This window comes from Coregonus clupeaformis, chromosome 31 (assembly GCF_020615455.1).
Source record: "Coregonus clupeaformis isolate EN_2021a chromosome 31, ASM2061545v1, whole genome shotgun sequence".
NCBI classification, from domain to species: domain Eukaryota; kingdom Metazoa; phylum Chordata; class Actinopteri; order Salmoniformes; family Salmonidae; genus Coregonus; species Coregonus clupeaformis.
The window spans coordinates 36,916,362-36,939,175 of NC_059222.1; the positions used below are offsets into that span (position 1 = coordinate 36,916,362).

General features: G+C 43.1%; 1 protein-coding gene across 1 annotated transcript in view; it reads left to right on the plus strand.

The window, feature by feature from the left end:
* The first annotated feature begins 1,748 nt into the window (after positions 1 to 1,748).
* LOC121547106 (bone morphogenetic protein 5-like) overlaps positions 1,749 to 22,814 on the plus strand; it is a 45,092-nt gene continuing 24,026 nt past the window's right edge. Inside the window, exons 1-2 of the mRNA XM_041858215.2 lie at positions 1,749 to 2,825; positions 7,811 to 8,003. Of these exons, the coding sequence (XP_041714149.1) occupies positions 2,273 to 2,825; positions 7,811 to 8,003 (746 nt within the window). The 5' untranslated portion in view covers positions 1,749 to 2,272. The remainder of the gene's footprint in view (positions 2,826 to 7,810; positions 8,004 to 22,814) is intronic.

Below are 22,814 nucleotides of genomic sequence, written 5' to 3' on the forward strand. Positions count from 1 at the left end.
ATATTGACAGCACAGCTAACCTGCACCTGAGCCAACCAATGACTGATAGCTTGGACACTTGGATAATACATCAGGTTGTTCTTGCATGTAACTATGGCAATCAATCCCTTAAAAAGTTAACATTTTAGTAGTGTATGGCTAGGTCTGAACATAATTGTAGAAGTAATTGTGTTGCCTTTGAAGTAAATGAATGATAGGATATTTATATAATTATATACCCAATCAATATACTATTGTAAACCTGGCAGAAGAGCTTAGCAGCAATATCAAAAGCCCATTCGTCCCTGCATACATAGGCTAACACATGCATGGGGCTTATGTGGCTCAGTTGATAGAGCATGGTGGTTGACAGGGTTGTATATAAAAAATGCACTCACTATAAAGTTGCTCTGTATAACAGCGTCTGCTAAATGAAGAAATCCCCTTAGAACACCATTGTCCAATGATGACGACCATACAGCCTCAGGTGTCGGTGAAGCGTTAGGATAACTCGCGCACGTCACACCTCACCAGGCTATTGTCTTCTCATTAAGTAAAAAATTATTCGCAACTTTGTGGAGCTAAAACGAGAATCACTGTTGTTTTTTCAAGGAATCAGATGTTTTTAAACCTTTTGGAAATATACTCAACAAAAAATATAAACGTAACATGCAACAATTTCAGTTCATAGAAGGAAATCAGTCAATGAAATAAATTAATTAGGCCCTAATCTCTCGATTTCACATGACTGGGCAGGGGCGCAGCCATGGGTGGGCATGGCTCCCCAGTGGGTGGGACTGGCTCCCAAGTGGGTGGGCCCATGCCCACCCATGGCTGCGCCCACCCACTTGGGAGCCAGTCCCACCCACTGGGGAGCCAAGCTCAGCCAATCAGAATAGGTTTTACCCCACAAAAGGGCTTTATTACAGACAGAAATACTCCTCAGTTTCATCAGCTGTCAGGTGGCTGGTCTCAGACGATCCCGCAGGTGAAGAAGCCAGATGTGGAGGTCCTGGGCTGGCTTGGTTACACATGGTCTGCGGTTGTTAGGCCGGTTGGACGTACTGCCAAATTCTCTAAAACAACGTTGGAGGCAGCTTATGGTAGAGAAATGAACATTCAATTCACTAGCAACAAATTCCTGCAGTCAGCATGCCAATTGCACGCTCCCTCAATACTTGAGAGATCTGTGGCATTGTAATTGGCCTTTTATTGTCCCCAGCACAAGGTGCACCTGTGTAATGATCATGCTGTTTAATCAGTTTATTAATATGCCACACATGTCAGGTGGATGGATTATCTTGACAAATGAGAAATGCTCACTAACAGGGATGTAAACAAATTTGTGCACAACATTTGAGAGAAATAAGCTTTGTGTGTATGGAACATTTCTGGGATATTTTATTTCAGCTCATGAAACATGGGACAAAAACTTTACATGTTGCATTTATATGTTTGTTCGGTATAGATGGGCCTATCCAAAAAACCCAATCAACATAATGTTGTAGGTGGTCAAAAATGAACTTTGATTGATAGATTTCTAGATTCAATGAATGTACAGATTTGAGTTTGGAAACTAAAATTACGCATTTGTCCAAATGTCCTCTCCTAAATCGCACGGATATGGCCAAACCTGTAGGGGTAATTAAATGGCCGTGTCGTTATTCTTTGACTTGTTAAGACAGGTTTCAGATTTCAAGTGTCTCCCCTTACACATTTGAGCTGCCACATTCATCTTCATGTCGGTTAAGTTTTATTGCGGCCGCTAGAGGTGGATGCAAAAACTTGTTCCTGGATGGGATAGACTCATTGGATAGACAACAAGATTCAACACATTTTCCAAAAAACGTTGCAACTAGTGGCAACGGGTGCTATTATATAGTCTACTGATTTCCACTAAAAGGGGCTTTTATGTTCCTATTCAATGAAAGCGTTGGGCTTTTTCGACTTTTATGGGCGTACCTGCATGTTATTGTGTAGGTGCGAGAGAAAGTCACAATTCCACATGTGATGCGCCTATTTTGAAACATGTGACAGTGAGACATTGGATTTAAGCGGAGCACTGGAGAAAACTTCAACAAAAACTTGTTTTGTTTTTTGCCGAAGAGAAGGGACAGCTCCACAACATACGTTGATGTGAGACTTTTAAGAACATAATTGCAGGCAGACGTTCTCCTTAAAAGTAATGTGACATAATAACCTTTATGTTATACTGGATGTAAAAAAAAAAAAAAAAAAAAAAAAACATTCAGAAATTGTGATATTTGCATTGAAATGGAGATCATCTTTATATATGAGTAACAACTGTATACCTGTGTATACATCATCATCAAAAACATCCTTGTGCAAGATGAGAGCTTTCGTTCCTTTGAACCGGACCACACTTGGACTTTTCTGGAGCTGCTTGAGTTTTCTATACTGCGCTCATTGTAGTTTAGGCGACAACCATGTGCATTCTAGTTTTATTTACAGGAGATTGCGTAACCATGAACGGAGAGAGATTCAGAGAGAGATTCTCTCTATTTTGGGTTTACCACATCGTCCAAGGCCCTTTTCTCCAGGAAAACAAGCATCTTCAGCACCCCTGTTCATGCTTGACCTGTACAATGCCATGACTACTGAGGAAGAAGAAGGATTGAGAACACAAGAGGTTAGAGGGAAAGGATTCAGCGGGAAGGCTCATGGAAACTCGCGTAAAGGGTACTACGGCTCTTCGCAGGGACACTCTCGTGTTTCGCAACCTTACCGCGCGGCTCCTCTGACGAGTCAAAGCCCTCCACTCACTACATCTCACGACACCAACTTTCTAAACGATGCTGATATGGTTATGAGCTTTGTCAATTTAGGTAAGCGAATTGACTTGAGAAAGGTTTCAAGCTTGCTGATTTGTGCCGTGCGATGCGCGCCAGCACCCAAAAATGGCAAATATTGTGGCCACTGATTTATCACAGTATTTTTTAAGCCTTAGAACTATGTCACATGGCCTTCTCGCTACTCATATCTTAATGTTTAGATTTGTTTATATATTATAGGCCTATTATTTTTGTATATTGTCCATATGTCCTTCAATGCTGCAAACGTACTTTTAACCATGTTTTTATTTTATATTTAAAAAATAAAATACCAGATAGATTCGTTAAAATTCTAACTTAACAACATTGGTTGAATTAAAATGAATCCGTATTTATTTTTCTTGAATTTGATTGAATTCATTAGACTAAAAATAAAAACCCTTAACATGTTAATCAAATGCTCCTCCTACAGTAGCATATGCATGGCTATTAATTTTGTTGCAGAAAATGATGATATTCAATTCGATTTCCAATGAATAGAAGTTGTAGGCTATTCCTGTAGTAGCAGACCGTCATTTCCCCTTTGTCACCTATAGCAGGAACACACACTGTTCTCTTCAAGGTCACTGTGCTGTTTGTCTTAATCCTGGACTTTTCATGATACTGTTGTTGATGTTTCAAGTCTATTTTGATTTCAATATCAGTTTCTATTTCAGTCTTTGAGATGCCTGATATTAATGTAAGACCATATTTACAAGGTCAAACAGTGGTAAAAGCACAAACAACCCACATCTTAAAAGACCTTATCCATGCTCTTTGAATAAGATTTGATTAAACAAGCTGTTTGTATGGACATTCTTGAAATTCTCATCTCTATGGAGATCTTGAAATATTCAACTGCAATATCATGCTAAGTCTTGCTTCCACTAAAATGCATGACTTTTCTCTTAAACCTTCATATTTGACTGACCTAGGACAATGGTTATTTGACAAGGGGACATCAAAAGCATTCAGCATGTTAGATATCCAGCACATGCATTTTGAATGAATAGATGTTTATCAAAGTACTTCATAAGGCCCACATTGGAGTATTTATATGTTTTGAAATGTGAAAATGCATTGTAGCCTAAAGAAATGTATTCTGGTAAGAATGATTAACACTATGTTTCTTCAGTAGCTCTGACCTTTATACCCGCAGTTCATACTAACTTATCAGATGACTGTCTGGCCTTGGTTAAATTGGCCTTAATTACGTCCTGTTGTTAAAGAAAGGAAAGAGATTGAGTGAGGGCTGCACATATTCTGCACTTATTCCTCGTGGCAGTGGGTTTGGGAAGTAAGATGTGAAAGCAATAGCATTGTTAATTTGTCTTTGTGTCATTTTTCATTAAACATTACATCCCAATGGAGAGTGAAATGTAATGTATATCCCATTTAAGGGATAGTACACCAGCTGTAAAAAAACAAAAACAAAAAAACGATAAAGCCTATGATCCGTTGTTATGGAGCTAGTGAAATGTTATACTTGCTTACATGTGCCACTATGATAAACACAAACTACACTTACAGATGTAGGATCTTAATTAAATCACTCTTTTGTTGCTGAGAATTTTCCTGCACTGCAGGAAATGCAGATGAGCTTTGTGATTTACATACATTCACTGAAAACCCACACTAACACACGGTTATATTAACAGTATTGCACTTTTCATGTAGCCTACTTTTGGCCAGCTAATAGCCTAACCACTGATCAAGCAACATTATGGACTAAACAGTTCAAATCCTGTTGCTGCAGGATTATTTTGCTGTGACAATATAGGTCAAATTAAGCTCCTACATCTATACAGAGGACACATCTACCAACAACTACAGTTACAGAGAACACATTTAACAACAAAGAGGCTTATAAGAAATATAGCTAAAGTGCTGTATAGCGAAAGCATGTAAAAGGTATTTGTGTGAACATGCTGTTGGATGTAAAATCCCTCACCTTGGCCTGTCCCATCTGTTTGCACTCAGAGCTGCATGGCATGTTCACTGTCAGCCTTAATGCTCTGTGCTCTCATTCTGGGGACAGTCAGTGGTAAAGTGTTCAATGAGACTATTTACACAAGTGTTACTACTACAGCAATAATGGACTTAACTACACTAATGCTACTACTAACTCCTATAATACTACTACTATTAATGATTATTAGGCCATTTACGTGAGGTATTCACAAAAATGCATATTCACTCTTGTCGACATTACGATGAGCAATTAGACAAAATATGTATCATTTGTCTAGTTCCTCTTCTTCCAAATTGTCATCAAAGTTTATTCACTGAAACTGTTACATGTCAAGTAGCCTAAGAGGCAGACCCTTTTTAGTGAGTCAAACCACCCTCCGAATGAATCTGCAGCTATCTGACACTTGAAATACTATATACTCAACCTCACTTCTGCTTCACGTTACTGACTATAGCTAATCATGGAGCAAGTCCATTCTGTAACAGGACGGCCTGACCCATGGCCTGTGTGTGTTAAGGAACCACAGACTTTCACTGTGGATAGACTATCAGTGAAATGGACTCACTGGCTGTATAATTTCACTGGCTGTGCCAGAACACTAACACACCTCAACCTCGATGCTTTTGTGTGCTATTTAGCAAGTGTTGGATGGTTAGCTGTCACTTTGTGTCTTCTTGACTGCATGATGACATCCCTTTGATTGCAGACAGGGTTCAAAAAGAGGTCTGCTCTTCTTTGTTTGTCAAGTGTAACTCTCAGTCATATACTATAGTACAGATGTACCATCTTAATTTTATCTCTCTTTTTGTTGCTGATAATTTTCCTGTACCGCAGGAAATGCAGATGAGCTTCGTGATTTACATAAATTCACTATTGCACTTTTCATGTAGCTTACTTTTGGCCAGCTAATAGCCTAACCACTGATAAACAACATTATGGACTAAACGTTCAAATGCTGTTGCTGCAGGATTATTTTGCTATGACAATCAGTGGAGGCTCCTCAGAGGAGGAAGGGGAGGACCATCCTACTTAGTGAATTTCAGAAAAATACAAATAGTGAAACATAAAAAAAGTTATCATTTTTAGATAAAACTAGACTAAATATATTCAAGTCACCAAACTTCTTACGACAAGCTGTTTAGCAATGAAGGTCTACAGTAGCCTTAACAGCACCCTCTACTGTAGCAACATGGTGTAGCCGGAGGACAGCTATTTTCCATCCTCCTCTGGTTATATTGACATGAGTACAAAACATAGGAGGCTCATGGTTCTCACCCCCTTTCATAGACTTAGACAGTAATAATGACGACTTCATAATTACCTACCAGTGCTCTTGCAGTACAAACTGACATGTTGGCCATCCAATCAAAGGATCAGATAATTTATCTAGTAGCCTACTGAAAGCATAAGCTACAGCTAGCTAGTACTGCAGTGCATAAAGTGTGGTGAGTAGTTGACTTAAAAAGAGAGAGAAAGACAATAGTTGAACAGTTTTGAACAAATTCATTTCTTCAAAAATTAAGGAGAAGCAGCAGAGAGACAGAGAGAGAGAGATATTTCGTTGTATTTTTCCTTTCACTTACTTAGGTAATGCAGCTAATTTAGCCTGCTCAACATCCTGACTCAAACATTGAGGAATGCTAGCTAGCTATTTACTGTATGTTAGCTAGCTGGCTAAAGTGTAAATCATAGTCCACAGATGCTGAGATGCGATAGTCCGGCGTCCCATTGTGACATAGCTACGGGGCTCCGGTACCTCTATTCATTTGATTGTATTGACAGTTGGAGAAATAGCTTGAGCTGAGAATGAGAAAAGTATGATTGTACATATGGATTGGATTGTGGGTTTACTAACGCGTTAGTTCTAGTTTGTTGACTATAACGTTAATATGGTGACAACGATGTAGGCTGTTTAGCAGTTAGAAGTTATGGTATCAAGGTTTGGCTTGGAGAGGTTTTTGTGCCAGGTCACAGCTATTGTGTTGTGCACTGAAGTCCACAATCAAAGGCAAAAGGTGAGAGGAGGAGAAACGTTTTGAAACTATTTGGACTAATGATTACACACCAGATCAGCTAGATGCAGGCAAGAGTGTGCAAGGCAGTATTGAATGTGTCACTGTCTGTCATCTTGATTACTCCAATTTGTCTCTCGACCTGTGCACCAACGCTAAAAACTTTCATTTGCAGGCTAGGTTGTAGCAGCCTCATGATGGGTAAAGGGCAAATTAGAATATCATCCAATATGCTGTAATATAAATAAGACCATGCTCATAAAAAATTTTTTTGTCCTCCCTAATCTTAAACGGCATGACCGCCACTGGTGACAATATTAGTCAAATTAAGATCCTACACCTGCATTGATCATTTCTGTAAATTGTTAATGTGCACATTTTATATTGTCCTCCTATGAAACAAGTTTAAATAGATATGTCAGGCAAAGATAACTGAATATAGGTTTCTTCTATCAAACACGGACAATATGTTGTATAGGAACTACAGGACATCCATATTAGGTTGGAAAATGAGGTCAAAGCAGTCACTCAAATCGTTTACTGAAATAATGTTTAAAAAAAAGGCTGTCTGGTCTCTTTTTCTCACGCGGAGGGGCAGACGAAAGTGTCTTTCAATTATTGAAATCAGCCTGTTATTCATAACTGACAGCACTTTCATCATCGGCAGAGAATGTAGTTCCTCTCACAGTGGAGGGCTTGTCTGGAAACTGCTACTTGTACTCAGTTGACTGATTGAATGGACTGGTGCTTTTGTTGGGAGACAAAATGTTTGGATTGGCTTTTGGAATGTGAAAAGTTTACATAAATTACATTTTTTTCAGTTAGGTAGGTTACTGCTGTTACACCACATTCTGTCGCTTTGCAACACATTTTTGATCTATTGTGGATCAGGGAAGAAGATATCAGTAATAATAATCACTGCTCTGAATAAGGTTTATGCATTGCATCTCAGCATGTTATGCAGTTATGCAAGTCCTCTATTTAGTCCTCATTGACCATATTGTCTTCTTTTTCAGTGGAGAAAGACAAAGATTTCTCCCATCAGCGAAGACACTACAAGGAGTTCCGTTTCGACCTGACTCAGATCCCAGAGGGGGAGGTGGTGACTGCTGCTGAGTTTCGGATCTATAAAGATGGCAGTCCTGCCCGCTATGAGAACATTACCCTGAAGGTCACCATCCACCAGGTCATCAAGGAATATCAAAACAAGTAAGCTCCAGCGCTCTTTATTTCAACCCCCCAAATCATCCCAATTAAATATGAAGTATATCATTACCTTGTAAATTCTTGTGAAATGGGATATAAATTCAGTCATGGGCATTTACAAGTCCCTCAACAGAAACAGATTGTATTGAATGCTACCTGTCGAATAAGCTGACCTGTATATTTATGATTCACAAGTTCCACACATTTTTTTTTTCTAAAACAGTACTACAGTATGTACAGTAGAATATCCTTGACATCCAGTTTTATACCTCTTTAGACTGTCACTGTACATTTTATCTAAATCAAACTATGTTATGAACTGAATTGGCTATTGCATGTAATTGATCATTCTATGGTTTAGAGTGGTGGATTCCGCAATGAAATACCTATACGAAGGGAAGAGAAAGCACATCTTATTCTGTTTAACTGAGAGGAACCAGTCATCTCAAATGTCCCCTATTATTGTTTATAGGCATCCTGAATCCCTGTACATAAAAGGTGCAGCCATGTGAGTTTACAAACCAGTTTGCCTTGTTCTGACCTGACCTTTTTGCCAGTTAGGGAACCAAAATGGTTGCTGATTTGGGTTTTATATTGGATATTTTGAGAATGGAAGAACTGTCTTTATCATGGGAGATGTAATCGCTCAGTGATATGGCTGTAAATCTATTTTCAAATGAATTAATGAATTAATCGATAAATCCAATCAATTAATCAATCAATAAATCATTCAATCAATCTACCAATCAATCAACCAACCAATCTTCTAATCTTCCAATGAAAAAATCTTCCAATCTATCAATCAACCAACCAACCAATCATCCAATCTATCAATCAACCAATCTTCCAATCAACCAACAGATCAATCAATCTTTCACTTTTCCAATCTACCAATCAACCAACAGATCAATCAATCAATCAACCAACCAACCAATCTTCCAATCTACCAATCAACCAATCAATCAACCAATCTACCAATCTACCAATTGACCAATCTTCCAATCTACAAATCAATCAATCAATCAACCCACCAATCTTATAATCCACAAAACAACCAATCAACCAATCTACCAATCTACCAATCAACCAATCAATCAATCAAGCAATCTGCCAATCTTCCAATCAAGCAATCTACCAAACAACCAATAAACCAATCTACCAATCTACTGATCAACCAATCTACCAATCAACCAATCTACCAATCACCCAATCTTCCAATCACCCAATCTTCCAATTTACCAATCACCATAGTCTTAGAGTGAACCTAACACTTTGTGAAATTGAACACAGCTTAAATTAGCTTTGAATTTGTGAGTGGATGCGTTTGAAAGTTTTGAATTTTTGGCGTGGCTGTCTTTAGATCATAATCTAAAATTGAGCATCCACCCTTGGGGACATGCTTGTGTCAGCTTACTCCAAGGGAGGCTTTTAAATTGCCCTTTAAAACCTGCACGGTTCTGTGAAACACTTGTGGCAGGCAATCAGGCATAAAATAAAGGACATCCTGTTTACACTAGCACATCGCTGAAGTTTAGAGGGTATTTTTTCCTGAATAATCTGCTTGTTTCGAGTAGCTTCAAGAAAGTAATTTGTCTCCTCTGAAATATCAAATCATGACCAGCTGCTTTTCAATTCGACTCCGTAAATCATCCATCCAATGAAATGTTTTATATGAAGTATTATCATTACCTTGTAAATTCTTGTGAAATGGAATATACATTCAGCCATTTAAAAGTCCCTCCACAGAAACAGATTATATTGAATTCTACCTATGGAATAAGCTGACCTGTATATTTATGATTCACAAGTTCCAGTTTTATACCTCTTTAGACTGTCACTGAACATTTTGTCTAAATCAAACTATGTTATGAACTGAATTGGCTATTGCATGTAATTGATCATTCTATGGTTTAGAGTGGTGGATTCCTCAATCAAACGCCTATACGAAGGGAAGAGAAAGCACATCTTATTCTGTTTAACTGAGAGGAACCAGTCATCTCAAATGTCCCCCATTATTGTTTATAGGCATCCTGAATCCCTGTACATAAAAGGTGCAGCCATGTGAGTTTACAAACCAGTTTGCCTTGTTCTGACCTGGCCTTTCACCCAATTTTACAATCAACCAACAGATCAATCAATATTTTAATCAACCAACAGATCAATCAATCAACCAACCAATCTTCCAATCTAACAATCGACCAATCTACAAATCAACCAACCAACCAATCAATCAATCAATCAATCAATCAACCCACCAATCTTCCAATCCACCAAACAACCAATCAACCAATCTTCCAATCTACCAATCTACCAATCTACCAATCTACCAATCAACCAATCAATCAACCAATCTTCCAATCTTCCAATCTACCAAACAACCAATCTACCAGTCATCCAATCTTCCAATCTTCCAATTTACCAATCACCGTAGTCTTAGAGTGAACCTAACACTTTGTGAAATTGAACACAGCTTAAATGACCTTTGAATTAGCTTTGAATCTGATAATGGCGCCAGAGGGGACAGCTGCCGTTTTACGGGCTCCTAACCAATTGTGCTATTTTGTGTGTTTTTTTTTTAACATAATGTTGATGCTACCGTCTGTTATGACGGAAAAGAGCTTCTGGATATCAGAACAGCGATTACTCACCTTGAACTGGACGAAGATTTTTTTTTTTATGAATCTGACGCAAACAATTTAATGTTGCTCCCGGACAAGGCCCAAATCTCTGTCATTCACATTAAGAAAATAAGGAAATACAGGGGGCGGAGATCAGAGTGCCTTGTGAGAATTCGTCAGCGAGGTGGTAACCCGCCTCTACCATCCATTCTATTGGCCAACGTGCAATCACTGGAGAATGAACTGGATGAGCTTCGTTTGAGATTAACCTACTAACGGGACATTAAAAACTGTAAAATCTTATGTTTCACCTAGTCTTGGCTGAATGACGACACGGATAATATACAGTTGGCTGGGTTTTCCGTGCATCGGCAGGACAGAACTGCTACGTCCGGTAAGACGAGGGGTAGGGGTGTGTGTCTATTTGTCAATAACAGCTGGTGCGCGATGTCTAATATTAAAGAAGTCTCTAGGTATTACTCGCCTGAGGCACAGTATCTCATGATAAGCTGTAGACCACACCGTCTACCAAGAGAGTCTTCATCTATATTTTTCATAGCCGTCTATTTACCACCACAAACCGACGCTGGCACTAAGACTGCACTCAACGAGCTGTATAAGGCCATAAGCAAACAAAAAAATGCTCATCCAGAAGCGCCGCTCCTAGTGGCCAGGGACTTTAATGCAGGCAAACGTATATCCGTTGTACCTCATTTCTACTATCATGTCATATGTGCAACCAGAAGAAAAAAAAACTCTACACCACCTTTACTCCACACACAGAGACGTGTACAAAGCTCTCCCTCGCCCTCCATTTGGTAAATCTGACCATAATTCTATCCTCCTGATTCCTGCTTACAAGCAAAAACTAAAGCAGGAAGTACCAGTGACTCGCTCAATACGGAAGTAGTCAGATGCTACGTTACGCTACAGGACTGTTTTGCTAGCACAGACTGGAATATGTTCCGGGATTCATCCAATGGCATTGAGGAGTATACCACCTCAGTCACCGGCTTCATCAATAAGTGCATTGACGACTTCGTCCTCACAGTGATCGTACGTACATATCCCAACCAGAAGCCATAGATTACAGACAACATCCACACCGAGCTAAAGGCTAGAGCTGCCGCTTTCAAGGAGCGGGACACTAATCCGGACGCATATAAGAAATCCCGCTATGCCCTCAGACGAATCATCACACAGGCAATGCGTCAATACAGGACTAAGATTGAATCCTACTACACCGGCTCTGACGCTCGCTGGATGTGGATTACAAAGGGAAACGCAGCCGCGAGCTGCCCAGTGACATGAGCCTACCAGACGGGCTAAATGCATTTTATGCTTGCTTTGAGGCCAGCAACACTGAAGCATGCATGAGAGCACCAGCTGTTCCGGACGACTGTGTGATCACGCTCTCGGTAGCCGATGTGAGCAAGACCTTTAAACAGGTCAACATTCACAAGGCCGCAGGGCCAGATGGATTACCAGGATGTGTACTCAGAGCATGCTCGGACCAACTAGTAAGTGTCTTCACTGACATTTTCAACCTCTCCCTGACCGAGTCTGTAATACCTACATGTTTCAAGCAGACCACCATAGTCCCTGTGCCCAAGAAAGTGAAGGTGACCTGCCTAAATGACTACCGCCCCGTAGCACTGACGTTGGTAGCCATGAAGTGCTTTGAAAGGCTGGTCATGGCTCACATCAACACCATCATCCCGGGAAATGCTAGACCCACTCCAATTCGCATACCGACCCAACAGATCCACAGATGATGCAATCTCAATCGCACACTACGCTGCCCTTTCCTACCTGGACAAAAGGAACACCTATGCAAGAATGCTGTTGATTGACTGCAGCTCAGCGTTCAACACCATAGTGCCCACAAAGCTCATCACTAATCTAAGGACCCTGGGACTAAACACCTCCCTCTGCAACTGGATCCTGGACTTCCTGATGGGCCGCCCCCAGGTGGTATGGGTAGGCAACAACACATCTGCCACGCTGATCCTCAACACGGGGGCCACTCAGGGGTGCGTGCTTAGTCCCCTCCTGTACTACCTGTTCACCTACGACTGCGTGGCCAAACACAACTCCAACACCATCATTAAGTTTGCTGACGACACAACGGTGTTAGGCCTGATCACCGACAACAATGAGACAGCCTATAGGGAGGAGGTCAGAGACCTGGCAGTGTGGTGCCATGACAACAACCTCTCCCTCAACGTGAGCAAGACAAAGGAGCTGATTGTGGACTACAGGAAAAGGAGGGCCGAACACGCCCCCATTCACATTGACGGGGCTGTAGTGGAGCGTGTCGAGAGTTTCAAGTTCCTTGGTGTTCACATCACCAACAAACTATCATGGCCCAAACACACCAAGAAAGTAGTGAAGAGATCACGACAACGCCTTTTTCCCCACAGGAGACTGAAAAGATTTGGCATGGGTCCCCAGATCCTCAAAAGGTTCTACAGCTGCACCATCGAGAGCATCCTGACCGGTTGCATCACTGCCTAGTATGGCAACTGCTCGGCATCCGACTGTAAGGCGCTACAGAGGGTAGTGTGTACGGCCCAGTACATCACTGGTGCCAAGCTTCCTGCCATCCAGGACCTATATGCTAGGCTGTGTCAGAGGAAGGCCCAAAAAAGTGTCAAAGACTCCAGTCACCCAAGTCATAGACTGTTCTCTCTGCTACCGAACGGCAAGCGGTACCGGAGCGCCAAGTCTAGGTCCAAAAGGCTCCTTAACAGTTTCTACCCCCAAGCCATAAGACTGCTGAACAATTAATAAAATGGCCACCCGGACTGTTGCGTTGACCCCCCTTTGTTTTTACACTGCTGCAACTCGCTGTTTTTTTGCCTATGCATAGTCACTTTATCCCTACCTACATGTACAAATTACCTTGACTAATCTGTACCCCCCCGTATATAGCTTATTTATTGTTCTTTTTTAAAATAATTTTTTTGACTTTCGTTTATTTCGTTAATATTTTAACTCTATTTTCTTAAAACAGCATTGTTGGTTAAGGGCTTGTAAGTAAGCATTTCACGGTAAGGTCTACACCTGTTGTATTCGGCGCATGTGATAAATACAATTTGATTTGATTTGGATGCATTTGAAAGTTTGGAATTCTTGGCGTGGCTGTATTTAGATAATTATCTAAAGTTGAGCATCCACCCTTGGGGACATGCTTGTGTCAGCTTACTCCAAGGGAGGCTTTTAAATTGCCCTTTAAAACCTGCACAGTTCTGTGAAACACTTGTGGCAGGCAATCAGGCATAAAATAAAGGACATCCTGTTTACACTAGCACATCGCTGAAGTTTAGAGGGTATTTTTTCCTGAATAATCTGCTTGTTTCAAGTAGCTTCAAGAAGGTAATTTGTCTCCTTTGAAATATCAAATCATGACCAGCAGCTTTTCAATTCGACTCCGTTAATCATCCATCCAATACATTTTTTTTTATGAAGTATATCATTACCTTGTAAATTCTTGTGAAATTGAATATACATTCAGCCATGGGCATTTAAATGTCCCTCCACAGAAACAGATTATATTGAATGCCACCTATGGAATAAGCTGAACTGTATATTTATGATTCCCAAGTTCCACAAGGTTTATTTTTCTGAAACAGTACAATGTACAGTAGAATATCCTTGACATCCAGTTGTATACCTCTTTAGACTGTCACTGTACATTTTGTCTAAATCAAACTATGTTATGAATTGAATTGGCTATTGCATATAATTGATCATTCTATGGTTTAGAGTGGTGGATTCCGCAATGAAATACCTATACGAAGGGAACAGAAAGCACATCTTATTCTGTTTAACTGAGAGGAACCAGTCATCTCAAATGTCCCCCATTATTGTTTATAGGCATCCTGAATCCCTGTACATAAAAGGTGCAGCCATGTGAGTTTACAAACCAGTTTGCCTTGTTCTGACCTGACCTTTTTGCCAGTTAGAGAACCAAAATGGTTGCTGATTTGGGTTTTTAACTTTGATATTTTGAGAATGGAAAACATTTATTTATCATTTGTCAGATGTAATCTCTCAGTGATATGGCTGTAAATGTATTTTCAAATGAATGAATGAATAAATGAATGAATAAATAAATTAACTAATTAATTAATCAATAAATCCAATCAATCACATTTTAAACTTTTTTAACCTTTATTTTAACAGGGTGTCATATTGAAACCATGTCTCTTTTTCAAATGAGCCCTGCACAATACAAACACACACATCAATACAAAACACAATAAAAAATACATAATCATAAGACATAATCATAAAAACAAACACAATATTCACTTAGAGCATCTCCCACTAATGCTGTACATTCCCTAAAGGGCATGAGGCATTCAATCCTGAGCCTCCTTTGCAACATATTCCACATCTGTAGAGCATAAAATCTATGAGCGGCTCTCCCTAAAAGGCTATGCATGGTCAATCTGACGTCTGCAGTGGCCTTACAGTGTTTACTGCGATGCGGCTTCCGCAGAAGTCAGAGCATTCATACCTACTTATTGCGCTTTACGGAGCTGAGCTGTTGTGAAGGAAGTTGTCAAGGAAGTAAGTTTGTGTTTATACAGGCACGTGGAGGCCACACACACTACTGAGCCTCATTTTGACTTGTTTTAAGGACATTACATCAAAGTTGGATCAGCCTGTAGTGTGGTTTTCCACTTTAATTTTGAGGGTGACTCCAAATCCAGACCTCCATGGGTTGATACATTTGATTTCCATTGTTAATTTTTGTGTGATTTTGTTGTCAGCACATTCAACTATGTAAAGAAAAAAGTATTTAATAAGATTATTTCATTCATTCAGATCTAGGATGTGTTATTTTAGTGTTCCCTTTATTTTTTTGAGCAGTGTATATATATATATATATATATATATATATATATATATATATATATATATTATCATTAGGAGCTTGACTATACTTTTGTTTTATCTTAACTTTGATTCCAAATGGGGGACACAATCTAGAAGTTTCTGGGAGGATCTATATTAAAGTTATTTTTATGTTTATTTTATTTTATTAACTAGAAACATCCATTGTGCTATTTATATTATACGTCTTCCATGGAAAGAGAGTTTTAGCTGTGGTAAATGCAATCAGTAGCCTAAACAGCTTGGTGTGTCATGAAACAATCCTATGAAGATGAAACAAACAAGAAAGGAGGCAATAAGGCTGTGTTTACACAGGCAGTCCAATGTGGATCTTTTACCCAATTATGGGCAAAATATCTGATTGTTCAAATTACCAATTATTGCCAAAAGATCTGATTGGGCTGCTGTGTAAACACAGCCTACTGTCATTGGACATGGTTACACACACATTGGGGTCCAATTAGGTTTTTCTTTTGATGAAATAAGACCAAACATACATTTGGACTTTATATGCATTTGGACATGAATAATATGTTTTCAATAAGCTACTGAAACTTTGGAAAAAACATACATTTCAATTTTGCATGTTAACTAAATCCATCAATGTTATGTATTTCTCTCCTTTCAGCTGACTGACTAGATATGTGAACCTCATCCTTGTATGTTCTGTCTCATTCTCACCACACCAGGCCCTTACAAATATAGTTCTCGGATAAAGCTTTTCCATTGGCAAGTTCACCACTTGTGAAGCCTCGGAAATCCATCAGTTATCAGTCCTCCTGGTCTATGTGTTGCCTGTCAGGCGGCTTGTTGCATCCCAGTTCAGTTGAAGCCATTTGGGCCCAATAGCAGCTGCCTAGGGGGTTCCCATGGTAACCCTCATGCCTACCTGCTTCTCTTAACAATGTTCTGGAAGTGGGAAGCAGTGACATAGCTGAACACACAGGGGTCTACTTAAAGCAGGGTCCACATTCACTGGCCAAATATGTGTGCTGGTGATTGAAGGGTAGATATGGCCCTCTTGGGCTTTTCTTGAGGTCCTAGTCAATAAACTCTCCCATCTGAAGCCCCTGGCCACAGTCATCACGGTCACTTTTATAGCTCACCCAGGTCTGGCGCCATCACACATCACACATTTAGCTTCTCAGTTCCGAACTGTGATTTTTCGGCTTGATAAACGTATTCAGAGTTTCACAGTTCAGCACCCTTTTCTCTGCTCCTCCACCAAGGAGCACTCATAAAGCTGGCGTTAAACTGCTCAACAGCTCAGACACATAGGACTTTAAATGGGTTGGAGAACAAAGACACATTTGTTACTTAAATGTTTTTTTCACTTCTTGGAAATTATGGCCTTGAGTATGTGACTGGTTGATTAATATTTACATTTACATTTACGTCATTTAGCAGACGCTCTTATCCAGAGCGACTTACAAATTGGTGCATTCACCCTATAGCCAGTGGGATAACCACTATACAAAAGTTTTTTTTTTTTTTGGGGGGCGGGGTAGAAGGATTACTTTATCCTATCCCAGGTATTCCTTAAAGAGGTGGGGGTTTCAAATGTCTCCGGAAGGTGGTGAGTGACTCCGCTGTCCTGGCGTCGTGAGGGAGCTTGTTCCACCATTGGGGTGCCAGAGCAGCGAACAGTTTTGACTGGGCTGAGCGGGAACTATGCTTCCGCAGAGGAAGGGGAGCCAGCAGGCCAGAGGTGGATGAACGCAGTGCCCTCATTTGGGTGTAGGGACTGATCAGAGCCTGAAGGTACGGAGGTGCCGTTCCCCTCACGGCTCAATAGGCAAGCACCATGGTCTTGTAACAGATGCGAGCTTCAACTGGAAGCCAGTGGAGTGTGCGGAGGAGCGGGGTGACGTGAGAGAACTTGGGAAGGTTGAACACCAGACGGGCTGCGGCATTCTGGATGAGTTGTAGGGGTTTAATGGCACAGGCAGGGAGCCCAGCCAACAGCGAGTTGCAGTAATCCAGACGGGAGATGACAAGTGCCTGGATTAGGACCTGTGCCGCTTCCTGTGTAAGGCAGGGTCGTACTCTCCGAATGTTGTAGAGCATGAACCTGCAGGATCGGGTCACCGCCTTGATGTTGGCGGAGAACGACAAATATCCTGTTTGTCCATATCCTGTTTGTCCATATTTTGTGCGGTTGTGAAAACAGATTGTCTCTAATCCGGCCAAAGAGTCATTAGGGACGGATCGAAATTTACAGAATGGTTACCTGGAGGAAAATGGGGAGGGTCATGCTTTTTCAATTTCAGTCAAGGGGAGGGTTTAGTCTTTTTTAAATCTAGTCCAGGGGAGGGTCATGTAATTTGTAATTGATGAAATGTTTATATTTATTAGTGTTTTAGAATTAGTTGCTTATTAGGCTATATATGGATGTGTGCCCGATGCTACCCCTCATCTCTGATTCTCCGCTGGGCGTGCAATATCAAGTGGGCCTATAGGCTATTTACTGTGGTCTCAATCAAATGATCCATATAGGCTATAGGCTACGAAGTGCATGCTCGGAGAAGCACAGAGCAAAGTTATATTTCTAAGAAAGCTGCTGGGATGGTGTTAATAAAACTAGGCTGCATTACACACTGCAATGGATATTACAACCCTGAGCCCCGGCCTGCTCTGCTCTTGCTGATCCCAAACTATTTTTGTGTGCTGCCTAACCAATGGCTGTGCTGTGTAGGCTTACGGTGGCAGTTCAGGAGAAGACTCAAAGGCTTCTTTCCGTTTATTGGGGGAGGATTAGGTCCAGTACAAAAAATTCACCATCTTGTGCATGGACTAGCCTATAGCCTATGTTCTGTTCAGTTTGAGGAGAGTGTGAAGATTAGAAGGAGGACCGGAGGTCAACTTTGATAGCTTACTACTACTATAATTGATTTAATAAAAAACAATAAATAAACAAAGAGAAAAGACAGTCCATCATTACTTTAAGACATGAGGTCAGTCAATACGGAACATTTCAAGAACTTTCAAGAAAGTGCAGTCGCAAAAACCATCAAGCTCTATGATGAAACTGGCTCTCATGAGGACTGCCACAGGAATGGAAGACCCAGAGTTACCTCTGCTGCAGAGGATAAGTTCATTAGAGTTACCAGCCTCAGAAATTGCAGCCAAATTAATGCTTCACAGAGTTCAAGTCACAGACACATCTCAACATCAACTGTTCAGAGGGGACTGTGTGAATTAGGCCTTCATGGTCGAATTGCTGCAAAGAAACCACTACTAAAGGACACCAATAAGAAGAAGAGACCTGCTTGGGCCAAGAAACACGAGCAATGGACATTAGACCGGTGGAAATGTGTCCTTAGGTCTAGAGTCCAAATTTGAGATTTTGGTTCCAACCGGCGTGTCTGTGTGAGACGCGGTGTGGGTGAACGGATGATCTCCGCATGTGTAGTTCCCACCGAGGTTTTCTGGTGTGGGGGTGCTTTGCTGGTGACACTGTCTGTGATTTATTTAGAATTCAAGGCACACTTAACCAGCATGGTGTCAAGGCTGAGGTGAATGTGGTGTGGGAGTCAGGCGCAGGACACCGAAGCTTAGTCCAACAAAGTTTACTTGTGAGAACACAAGGCAAAGAGACAATGAACGGCCTCAACAAAAACAGAGGCGAGCAATTACGCAAACTGTGCGTAAACAATAAAACAACAAACAGAGCAAACACGCAGCACTACGGACAGGCGAATAACAACACACAAACTAACCAACACAAGACAGGCAACTTATAGGACACATAATCAGACACAAACGGACACAGGTGCAATAGACAGACAAAAGCAATCAAACATCGAAACATCTAACGGTGGTAGCTAGTACTCCGGGGACGGCGAACGCCGAAGCCTGCCCGAGCAAGGAGGAGGAGCAGCCTCGGCAGAATCCGTGACAGTACCCCCCCCTTGACGCGCGGTACCAGCCGTGCGCCGACCCCGGCCTCGGGGACGACCAGGAGGACGCGGAGCCGGGCGCGTGGGATGACTATGGTGGAACTCAGTCAGGAGAGATGGATCTAGGATATCCCTCCTAGGCACCCAGCACCGTTCCTCCGGACCGTACCCCTCCCACTCCACGAGATACTGGAGACCCCCCGTCCGACGTCTCGAGTCCAAGATGGTCCTGACCGTGTACGCCGGAGCTCCCTCGATGTCCAGAGGGGCCGGAGGGGTCTCTCCTATCTCACCTTCCTGGAGTGGACCAGCTACCACCGGCCTGAGAAGAGACACATGGAACAAGGGGTTAATATTCTTATAATCAATAGGCAGTTGTAACCTGTAACACACCTCGTTCAATCTCCTCAGGACTTTAAAGGGCCCCACAAACCGCCGACCCAGCTTCCGGCAGGGCAGGCGGAGGGGCAGGTTTCGAGTCGAGAGCCAGACTCGATCTCCCGGTGCGTACACCGGACCCTCACTGCGGTGGCGATCGGCGCTCGCCTTCTGTCGACGGATGGCCCGCTGCAGATGGACATGAGCAGCGTTCAACGTCTCCTCCGAGCGCCGAATCCATTCGTCCACCGCAGGAGCCTCGATCTGGCTCTCGTGCTATGGTGCCAGAACTGGCTGATACCCCAACACACACTGGAAAGGGGTTAGATTAGTGGAGGAGTGGCGGAGAGAGTTCTGTGCCATCTCTGCCCAGGGGATATACCTTGACCACTCCTCCGGCCGGCCCTGGCAATAGGATCTCAGAAACCTACCCACATCCTGGTTGACTCGTTCTACCTGCCCATTGCTCTCTGGGTGGTAACCCGAGGTAAGGCTCACCGAGACCCCCAAACGTTCCATGAACGCCCCCCAGACTCTGGAGGTGAACTGGGGACCTCGGTCAGACACTATATCCTCGGGCACCCCATAGTGCCAGAATACGTGGGTAAATAGGGCCTCAGCGGTCTGTAGGGCAGTAGGGAGACCCGGCATTGGGAGGAGACGACAGGCCTTGGAAAACCGATCCACAACGACCAAAATAGTGGTATTCCCCTGGGAGGGGGGAAGGTCTGTCACAAAATCCACCGAGAGGTGGGACCATGGTCGTTGTGGAACGGGCAGGGGATGTAACTTTCCCCTGGGCAAATGTCTAGGCGCCTTACACTGGGCGCACACCGACCAGGAGGAGACATAAACCCTCACATCCTTAGCTAACGTTGGCCACCAGTATTTCACGCTAAGGCAGTGCACTGTCCGGCCAATACCTGGATGTCCAGAGGAGGGTGATGTATGAGCCCAATAAATAAGGTGGTCACGAACCTCGAGCGGAACGTACGTCCGCCCCACCGGACACTCTGGGGGAGTAGGGTCGGTACGCAGTGCCCACTCGATCTCTGCATCGACCTCCCACACCACCGGAGCCACCAGACAAGACTCCGGCAGTATGGGAGTAGGCTCAATGGACCTCTCCTCTGTGTCATACCGCCGGGAAAGGGCGTCTGCCTTACCGTTCTGGGACCCTGGGATGTATGTGATCTTAAAAACAAACCGGGTCAGGAACATGTTCCACCTAGCCTGACGAGGGTTCAATCTCCTAGCTGCCCGGATGTACTCCAGGTTACGGTGGTCAGTCAGAATGAGGAAAGGGTGTTGAGCCCCCTCAAGCCAATGCCTCCACACCTTTAGGGCCTGGACTACAGCTAACAGCTCCCTGTCCCCTACGTCATAATTACGCTCCGCCCGAGCTGAGCTTCTTAGAATAGAACGCACAGGGCGGAGTTTAGGTGGCGTGCCGGACCGTTGCGACAGGACTGCCCCAATACCGGCCTCGGACGCGTCTACCTCAACTTGGAATGGTAAAGAGGGATCCGGATGCGCCAGCACCGGAGCCGAGGTGAACAGGTTCTTCAGTTTGACAAATGCCCTGTCCGCCTCAGCTGACCACTGCAAACGAATCGGACCCCCCTTTAGCAGGGACGTAATGGGAGCTGCAACCTGTCCAAAGCCCCGGATAAACCTCCGGTAGTAATTAGCAAAACCCAAAAACTGCTGCACCTCTTTTACAGTGGTTGGAGTTTGCCAATTACGCACGGCCGACACACGGTCAACCTCTATCTTCACACCAGACGCGGACAACCGATAACCCAAAAAGGAGACGGACTCCTGGAAGAACAAGCATTTCTCTGCCTTGACATACAAGTCATGCTCCAACAGTCTCCTCAACACTCGGCGCACCAGGGCTACATGCTCGGCTCGTGTAAAAGAGTACACTAGGATGTCGTCGATGTATACTACCACACCCTGCCCATGCATGTCCCGGAAAATCTCGTCAACAAAGGATTGAAGACTGAAGGAGCATTCATTAACCCGTATGGCATGACGAGATACTCGTAATGACCCGAGGTGGTGCTAAATGCTGTTTTCCATTCATCCCCCTCCCTAATGCGCACCAGATTGTACGCGCTCCTGAGATCCAACTTTGTGAAGAACCGCGCTCCGCGTAATGACTCTGTCATAGTCGCAATCAGTGGAAGAGGGTAACTGTACTTAACCGTGATCTGATTGAGACTACGGTAATCAATACACGGGCGCAAACCCCCGTCCTTCTTCTTCACAAAGAAGAAACTCGAGGACACCGGGGAAGTGGAGGACCGTATGTATCCCTGTGCCAAGGACTCGGCTATGTAAGTCTCCATAGCCGCTGTCTCCTCTTGAGACAGGGGATACACACGGCTCCGCGGAAGTGCCGCTCCTGTTTGGAGATCTATCGCACAATCCCCCTGTCTATGAGGTGGTAGCCGTGTTGCCCTCGTTTTGCTGAACACAAGTGCTAAATCCTCATATTCAGGGGGAATGCGCATTGCGGGCACTTGGTTCGGACTCTCCACCGAGGTCGCCCCTAAGGAAACACCTAGACATCTCCCTACACACTGGGCAGACCACTCCATAAGAGCCCTCTGTTGCCACGCAATGGTAGGATCATGGGCGCTTAACCAGGGAAGCCCCAGCACCACGGGATACGCAGGAGAGTCGATCAGATAAAACTGAATGATCTCCTCATGACCCCCTGCGTCGTCATCTTAAGTGGTGCTGTGACTTCTCTGATCAACCCCGACCCCCAACGGCCGGCTGTCTAGGGCATGAACAGGAAAGGGGGCTTCTACCGGCCGAAGGGGAATTCCTAACCTATAACAAAATTCACGATCAACAAAATTCCCAGCTGCGCCTGAATCTACTAGCGCCTTATGCTGGGAATGAGGTGCCACCTGTGGAAATCTCACAGGTATACACAAGTGACCAACAGAGAGCTCTGGGTAAGTGGGGCGCCTACTCACCTGAAATGACTCCCCAGTGCG